Below are 9289 nucleotides of genomic sequence, written 5' to 3'. Positions count from 1 at the left end.
TTTTCTTGAAACTTGGATGATCTTGGACAGGAATTATCTAATCATAGTGCAGTTTTTTTTTTGGACCAAGTTTTTGATGAAAATCTTTGATAGTGACAACAGATGACTTGGACCAAGTTTACCTGGTCAAAGAAAACCTTTGACCAAGTTAACTTTGATAGTGACAACCAGGCTTTATATCTGAATTTTCCAAAACATTTATTTTTAATCTTTCACTTTGCTTAAAAACCCTCACTCAATATAATCATTAGTTAAATAGCTGTGGTGTTTAAAGATTATATATTTTTACAAAACAAAATAATTTTAAATACAAACTACAAAAAGTTGTACAACTAGAACATATCATTTACCTTAAATAACTGCCATTTAAAATTAACTTTTGGTTAATTACATTTTCTGCAACGCCATAACAAATAAATAGCTGCACAATGAATGCATGAATTGCCACCCATAAATAATTGAATATAATGATTGCAATTTTGTTTGGAGGTGCACTAGTATACAAAATAAACTTGAGTTATTGTCACACATAAGTATAACAAATTTGGTAAAAATTCAACCAAATTGGTTCACAATAGCTTGCATGTTATTTTCAAATTTTTAATAATTAAAATGCTGGAACGACAAATCTGAAAATTTTAAAACTAAAAAAGGAACATGTTTTCATGGAAATTTCGTGTACAAAGCTGTTAAAACAAACTTGGATTATCCAAAGACTTGCTCAGAATTGTAAACAAAATACAACAAAAAGAGCTATAACTCTTGTATGACCAACATGAAAATCATGAAAGCTAGAAGAGTTCTTTCTGTAGCTAAACATTGTGTACAAAATTAAGTAAAGATCTATTAAAGCAAACAATAATGGAAAAGGCTCAATTGGACTGACAAGAGAGTACCATAGTATGTGTCCATCTTTGAAGGACATACTCGAATTGCCATTAAAATAAATCTTATATAAATGCCAACAAATTATGTAAATAAGTGAGTTTGATTGAATAACACATTTTGAATCAAGTTCAGTAAAAATACTGTGATATGCAGACGTTTCAAAGAGTTATATATATATATGTACCAATTATTAAATAAATTATAAATCATAGTAAAAGTAAAGACATGTGGGAAAATATAAGCACCAAAAGTCTTCTAGCACATACTTAATAAGGCTGTTTAGTTAAAAAAAAAAAGTTTTTTTATTAAAAATATCAACTACTTTTAAAAATATTACAAATTTACAATAATTTTCTACAAGTACCTGTGGTTATTATATAAATTAATAAAATTGAATGATACTCATTACAGTTTTTACAGATATTAGTGTTTATCTTACCTTCTATACATTTCTAGGAATATCATTGGTTAAAAGCGAACACATGGAGACCCTATATATTTAATATATGGTTAGTGGGCGTGTTTTATTTTAATATACTGTTAGTAGTGGTGTTACGTCCCTTTATTAAAAACAACACTGTGTTGAAGTAAAATCTGAAACTTTTCGCCCGGACAAGATAAAGAAACTGATGATAAAGATAGAAATTAAATGCAGAAAAAACATTAAAAGCAAGTTGTTATTGTTGGCATTTGTTTTGTATAGACCAATGAAAGTAGGTTCTTAATATTTAAAACTTGATCACTTTGATAGGCCACTAGTCTAAATGCCACATGTTCAGATAGCTGGTAAGAGAAATTTGTTACACAGTGTGCTAGTGACCTAATACGATATATATGGGTCAGTAAATTTCAAATGGGGTTCACTCTCACCCCATATTGAATTTACTGACCCAATATATATTCTTTTAGGTCACTAGCACACTGTGTAACTAATAATGTGCTATAATAATTTTCATATACGTGTGAATGATCTCGGTATTTTATGTGAACCTTACAACTGATGCAAGTTTATAAATGATATAAAAACACTTGTAGTTATCAAGATGAATTTTTCAAGGAAGCTATATATTAACAAAAATGTTCTAAAGGCATCTCTGATGATCTATGACCTTCAGCACAGTTTTTCTTGGAGAACTGTTTTTTAATAAAAAATTGTAAAGAGTATCAGTTTAATTTGTATAAAAAAAATTACAAAACTATATCTTCTTGCAGAAAAATAAAAACTGAAAAGAAAATTCTAATTGTAAAAATTGGAATGATATAGATATATTGCTTGGACAAAGGGAATAGTGTCAATGAAAAATGCATAGCACTTATTGTCTAAATGTTAAACAAGCATTGACAATCATAGCACATCTTAGTACTTCTATAATGGCAACAAAGAGCATGGCGTGATACCAGGCAAAATCTGCTTGCAAGAAACACTAATGGCAGTGATATACTTTAATATAATATATGTTTATAACTCTGCATTAAACATTTTTATCTTTTGGATCATCTCAGGCAGAAAAAAAATATATAATCAAGCTCGAAACATCATGTGAATTTAGTAAATGCTGGTTTTGAAGTTCAAAGGAACTTTAGTTAGCCCCCTAACTTTATCCATGATTTGACAATAGACAAATTAGAGGAATAAATACCCTTGAAACAAATACTAGTTTATCATTATGATTGTTTGAATGTTTATTGAGTCAGAGACATATATACAGTGCATATATGTCTCTGATTGAATAGAGTCTAAGCTTAATAGGTAAACTCACTGTCCATAAACAAAATATGAATGAAAGTAACTTTTTCAGCAAATATTATATCCATTATTTTTTATGTTTTGTTCCAATCAAAAAGATTGGTGTATGCTTTTAAAAACTTTTACCTAAATTCTGAAATTGCCAATTTGAATAAATGAAAATAAGCAACTAACAATCTTAAATTTTTTTTATCTGCTGTTGTGAAATATTTCTCTAAACTTCTTAAGACACATGACTGCAGGAATACATGATTCTACTTCAAGTTAAAAATGAACACTTTAATATACACAACATTACAATCAACACACATACATAAACATAACAACAAGATTTAAACTTGGATATTACCATTTTAGCTCAAATAAATATCAAACATAAACCCTGAATAAAAAAGACATTTTTCAGTCATGAGAAAGTCACTAGTAGTTTGACGGCTAAATATCCTGACTAAAAATTGTGCATCTCTTATCTGCAATTTGAAACCACAGTGTTAAATATCATAGATTATCGAATATTCCTAATTTTATTTTCTGAAACCAAACAGAAAATAATAAATTTAGCTTTTGATTATAACAGGTATAATATCACAAATAACTCTGCATTTGGTTTCCTTAGAAAATATTACAGAGTAAGAGAACAATTGTTCACAATAAATTACTGATAAGGTATAAAATAATGGAAATTCATTAGTCCAGATCAGCTTTCTTATATTCACATTTTTTTCCAAACGAGTTTTACAAAGTTTATTGCTTACATCATTATACAGTATACAGAAGGAATAAAATCTTAGAAATGAAATCGCAATTGTTAAATTTAGCATAATTCAGAAGAATTATTAAATTATTAAAATATTTTGTTTGCATGAAAAATTAATGTTTTGTGATCTGAATTAAAATAAAATTGACTTGGGGTACAAATCCATGCCTTAATAAATCTTGTGAAAATTGGAATTCAATGAAGTAAAAGAATCCCTATTTAAATTAATGCTTCTTTCAAACTATAACTATAAAAAATTTGGTAATTCATTTGAAGAAATCAATATAAATCAATGAACTTAACAAAACGTTCATCTTTGATTTTTTGTAATAATTCGTCTTTCAAAGATGAAGTTATATGGTGCCATGTGTAACTGTCATTGGCTATCTTTGGTACTGCAGAACTAGTCATGGTAACAATAGATGTCAGACAGATACCATTGATTTTGGCGTCCGGTTCACCGTTATATTCCACAGATAAAAGTCCACAAACTTCTATATATCCACCTTGTACACCATCTACATCTGCTTCCTACAAAAACCAATGCAAAGAATAAAAACTATTTGTGTTATCTAATCTGTGTTCTATTTAAGAAATAATCCATGGAAGCCATAGATTTCCAACAAATCTATCGCTTCCACGAATTATTTAGATTCTAATAGGACAAATACGGTAATTAAAAAAACTGAAGCGAAGCTGGGTATGCCGTATGCGGCTGTTCTATTTCACCCCCTGTTAGATAAAGCTTTAAATTTCCAATAAATCTATAGCTTGCATGAATTATTTCTTAAATAACCTTTAATTCTTTTAAATCTCAAACCTAACATTTGCCATTTTTAATTTACATTTTTTTCTCGTAATCTACCGTCAAATCCACAGTTGACATTTCGTAACTAAGGCGTGGCCATGTTGACTTGCTGAAATCAGTAAATGTGCGAATATTGCAATTGAATAGACAATAAAACAACACCTACCTCAAAACTCCATTTTAATGCAATACCATCCAAATTTGGAGGGTTCATGTAAAGGAAGAACATTAAGCTTTAGCATTTTCATTCGTATGACGTCAATGTTTTGAATTGACTTTAATGCGCCAAAAGCATTAATGGAATTTCATGGAATTTTATTTTAATTTAAATTATTTTGATTTTGTACATTTTTCCGAGCTCTAATGCATCAATTCTTTTTGTTATGCATCAGAATAAGAATAAAGGTTCTGTAGTTTGTTTTTCAATTGCAATTTTTAACACAGCAAAATCAGCATAGCGCTTGCACATAGGTTTCGATACATATGGATTTACGTGGGAGGTATATTGTAACAGCCTTTTTATTATGTGCATCTCGGAGTCTGCGATAAGTATAGATATATAGAGAATTTTATCACGGTGTTGTTTACAAAGGAAAAGAAGCACATCATAATGGAATCAACAGTAAACACCAGTTATGTGTATGATTTCAGAACAATAGCTCCATGTCAAATGTTTCGCACAGTAAAACACAACTGACATACATTGTAGTTTCAAAACAGGGAAACACTAAATGTCTAAACCACTTAGTGGCAGGTGCAACAATTTTTCACCAATATCACATCCTGATTTTTACAGTGATGTTGTTAATAGTGCTAATACATTTATGATAAAATCCATGCAAACTTTTTGTGGAATAATTATTCTTAATGGTTATCATAAAAATGGTTTACCCTGCCACATTGATATGTGCCTGTCCCAGTCTTCACGTTAAAGTTTTAAATCTACAGGCCCGAAGCTAAATTTGGCGAAAATTTTAGTTCGATTCTATTGGCTTGTAGAGATGATTTTTACATTCTAATCATATATATAATGTTTCTTATCATTTAATTAAACATTGTTAAAAGGGTGATAAAGAAGATTGTTACCTTGAGAAAAATATTGTCAACTGAGGCAAAGCTGATCAGATTGCTATCCAGAGAAAACATTAACTAACAGGGCCAATCTGAGGTCGAATTCTTTTTCGAGGTTAGCAATCTTCTCATCCCCTCAGCCATGTGTTATTTAATTTATATCATACTAAATGTTCTGTTAATATTGTCTTAAAACTATTAATTTGTGGTTTGCCATTTTTTTTAATACAACAGGGTAATTTTCAAAATATTATTATCTGCTGAGGAATAGATATTACTCTTGTATTAATTATAACCAATAACAAACTGGCCTTTTAGCATGAAGTATAATAAAACAAAGTACTTGTTATGTGACAGAGACCAAAAAAAAATCTATCCGTGAAACTTTCTAAAAAGTAAACATATTTACTGAAAACACGACAAAATGTTTGCTTTAATCTTTGCATGTCAATTTTAACTTTGAGCTATTGCTCTAATGAGCTCCCCCATTATAAGTTTTCTGTATAAACAACAATTTGATAAGTGATGGATAAAAACATGTCACACAGTATGGCATGCATGCTCACATGAAGCTTGATACCCAATTTCAGGAAGCTCTAATCTGTAAATCCTAAGAAAAATGCAACCACAATTTCATGGGACAACTGGAAGGAAACAGATGTAAAGCAGTATAACCCCTTCCTTTGGAGCAGGGTAGAATTATGCATACCTTTAAAATGGAATACACTGATGTTCTAGATGATGAATCAGCACAACCTATGTAACATGAGGGTATATGTGGTTTTGTGTTGGTATTTACTAGAAGATAGAGCTCTCGTTCCTGTAAAACACACACGATGACAGGTCTGTGTATAGCTTTCGTATGAGGTACTTGAGTTGGTAAACAATTCATATGTCTACTTCGTGGTGGTTTTCCATAATAAGAGTAACCTATTTCTATCAGTGGAAATATGTCTTTGGCTCTAAAATAACAATGATGTTATATGATTATGAAATATTACCCAACCAAAACCGGTAGTTCATTATGGAATAAAATTATCATCTTTTATTGACAAAACTGGTGGCTACTGAAAGCATATACACAAATGTATATGTTACACAGTCACATTTCATCTTGAAAAGTCCTGTAAAGGATAACAGTTGTAGAAATATTGACGTTTATTAATTGTATTGTAAAATATTTATATCTGTACAGAACAGTTACCATCTTTTAACTACTGTAAATTTAGAAATTACTGCGATGATTTTAAAAACGTGAAAATGCAACAGTATCAGGTTAGCACTAATAAAAGCTGGCACTCATCAGTTTCAGGAGCGAGTTCCTTCATAAAATTTTTGCAATCACATTAATAAGATTTCGCATTTTTAACAATGGTCAAGGATTCACAATAATAAATGTATGCATTAATTTCTGAATTTACAATATATGTATTTATACACTATTGGTAAATAATATTCATAAAATGAAGAACAGGAAGATGAAATCATTTTTTAAAAAGCTAACTTTCAACTGCTTGTGCATTTGTAAAGCAAAATAATTCTGCTGGACTTCTTTTTATTTAAGGTTTCATACATTTGTATTGAATTAATTGTAAAAGACACATACCTGATTTTAAGTGAGCCATCCTTTAGATGTTTTCTGTCTATCCATTCTGCTTGTAAAGATTCTTTGTCTTGCAAATCTAATGTTTTTATTTCTCCACCTGGTATTAAAATAAGTAAAGATAAAACCATTCATAAAAAAAAGCTCAATATTATAAGTTTTCAATAAATTTATTTTATTTTCTCTTTGAAACAGAAATATTTAAGGTATGTGAGATATTTCACTCAAATAAGGAACAGTTCATTTCAAAATATATGTAAAATTGTTCCCTGAGAATTGGTCAAAGTTTACAAGTCAACTCTGGTTGATAGTTGTCTCATTGGTTTAATACATCTCTTTATTTTTTATATCATAGGAAATGCACAACTTATCTTTTAGTTGTTGTCCATGCAAAAGAATAAGTAAGGATTCAGTGACTATAAGTTCTTGATCCAGCATTTAAAAAAGTTGAGGATTTAAGGTCATTTTGAAAACTCTTATTAACAAAGTAAAAACGTTGGGATGTTCCACTTAGTTTGTCTGTTATTTTTGTGTGATTTAGGCAAAAATCCACAGAAAAATAACGATTGAAACCTAGACCAAACCTTGATTCTGTTATTGCATTTCATATTTAAGATAAAATTAAAACATTATATACGACTTGTTGGACATACTGACAAATCAGACATATTTTAAAAAGCAAGTTCAAGAACAATGATCATGTTTTTTTTGTACCAGTAACATTTCCAGTAAAATTAAATCTCATCCAGGAGCCTGATCCAAATTCCACAGACAACAGAGTAACTGCTTCAATTTCTAATCCAGCTTCTTCTTTCACTTCTCTCTTCGCAGCTTCCTTAAAAAAGTATAAGAAAAGATATTCACTACACCATAAAATTCACAAAAGAATCATTTTACATCCAGTAAACACTGTTTACCTTTGCGGTTGGAGGTACAGAACATGACAATGAAAATAAGTCACACTGTAATGATTTAGTTTGTCACAGAACAAATTTAACAGAATGAGATACATATGTGCATGAATTTCTGAAAATTGTCAGATTTTTTACCAACTTTATCCATAGAGTCTTTTGGAAAGACTTATTGACTGAAAAATTCAAAGTAAATATTGTAGATCTTGTCTTGCTGATTATTTTTGCTATTTAAAGTTTCTATCGATCTACTTTAGTTTTCAAAATAATAGACAAAAATGCAAAAAATTGGGAAAAATCATAACAAGTGTTGTGCAAAAATAAGTAAAACCTACCACTAAAGTTTCTTTTTTCTCTACTCGACCAGCAGGTAGATACCAGGTTCCATGACAGGAGTATTTTGCTTCCTGAATCATTAATACTTGACTTGCTTCATTAACAACAACTGCTGATACAATGTATCCCATATTATTCTTTGTCACTGGCTTGAATTCTGTAGAAATGAATTTAAAAAAATAATTCTAATTAAAATGTTTATTTTCTATAAGATGTCAATGTGTGAAACACAAACATTTAGTTGTGCTATGCTGTTGTACTTAATATAACATATCTATTGTTCTGTCCTCATTGCATATAATTAGTTATACAAAGAACTTGCATACAAAACACACAAATCAAATTCCTGAAGTTAAATTGTACTTTTATTGAGACAAAATTACACATATCTCAAATTTAGTCTTTACTATTAATAAAAGCAGTATTACATAATTTAAAATAGTTTTTGGGTAATTTATATTAGTTATCTTTTGTTCATATTGAGGTTTTGGGAGTTGTACCCACTTCGGCACTTGTAGTTGTACAATTGCATTTTTGCAAGTGTGAAATAATGTTTGGTTTATCAATGGTTTATATACATGGGAAGCAAACTGGCATGATAAATGATTATTTGACACTTTAAATGGTCTTTGAAATTACTAGCAATTTACTAACTAGATTTATCAAGCCCCGTGTCAACGTCTGATACAGGCAAAATTTCTCCAGCCAAAAGCTTTCTCACATCGTCTTCAATTTCCATGATACAATAATTACAAAACAACCTGCTTCTACTTATATAATTTGAACTCTATTGTCGACATGTTAGTCTACTCTTAATCTCTAAAAGACATTATTAAATGCTGTATTTAAGCATAATCATCTGCAAAGTTTTCAGTTGCGAAGTAAATTTTTCACCGGATGTAAAGCTTCACAAATAATAAAAAAAAAGCCGGAAGGTCTGGAACAGTATTCCGCGTTAGAAGCGGATAGAGCACTAGCTTGTGTACTGGTTACTCTTCGTAAGACAAAGTTAACCAAATCAATAGTTTGTTAAGATCGGTGACCAAATTTTGGAAGTAGTACGAAACAAAATAGTGTACATAGATATATAAAAATCATATTAGGTTAGTTTTTTGCCATTTATGCTGACAATTTCTGAAATACTGCAAATTCTTCTTTGATTTCCTTT

The 9289-nt window shown here is 29.7% G+C and overlaps 1 protein-coding gene across 1 annotated transcript; it reads right to left on the bottom strand.

Moving 5' to 3' along the window:
- Positions 1 to 2316: 2316 nt before the first annotated feature.
- LOC127725674 (8-oxo-dGDP phosphatase NUDT18-like) lies at positions 2317 to 9019 on the bottom strand. Its single transcript, XM_052232825.1, has 6 exons — positions 8776 to 9019; positions 8121 to 8278; positions 7589 to 7709; positions 6878 to 6974; positions 5981 to 6233; positions 2317 to 3923 (listed from the first exon to the last, which is right to left on the bottom strand). Exons 1-6 carry the CDS (start codon positions 8858 to 8860, stop codon positions 3672 to 3674), a joined length of 966 nt encoding a protein of 321 aa, XP_052088785.1. The 5' UTR covers positions 8861 to 9019; the 3' UTR covers positions 2317 to 3671.
- Between the last annotated feature and the right edge of the window lie 270 nt (positions 9020 to 9289).

This window comes from Mytilus californianus, unplaced genomic scaffold, assembly GCF_021869535.1.
Source record: "Mytilus californianus isolate M0D057914Y unplaced genomic scaffold, xbMytCali1.0.p SCAF_15, whole genome shotgun sequence".
NCBI classification, from domain to species: domain Eukaryota; kingdom Metazoa; phylum Mollusca; class Bivalvia; order Mytilida; family Mytilidae; genus Mytilus; species Mytilus californianus.
Note: the sequence above shows the minus strand (reverse complement) of the source record. Positions and strands in the feature narration are given on the sequence as shown.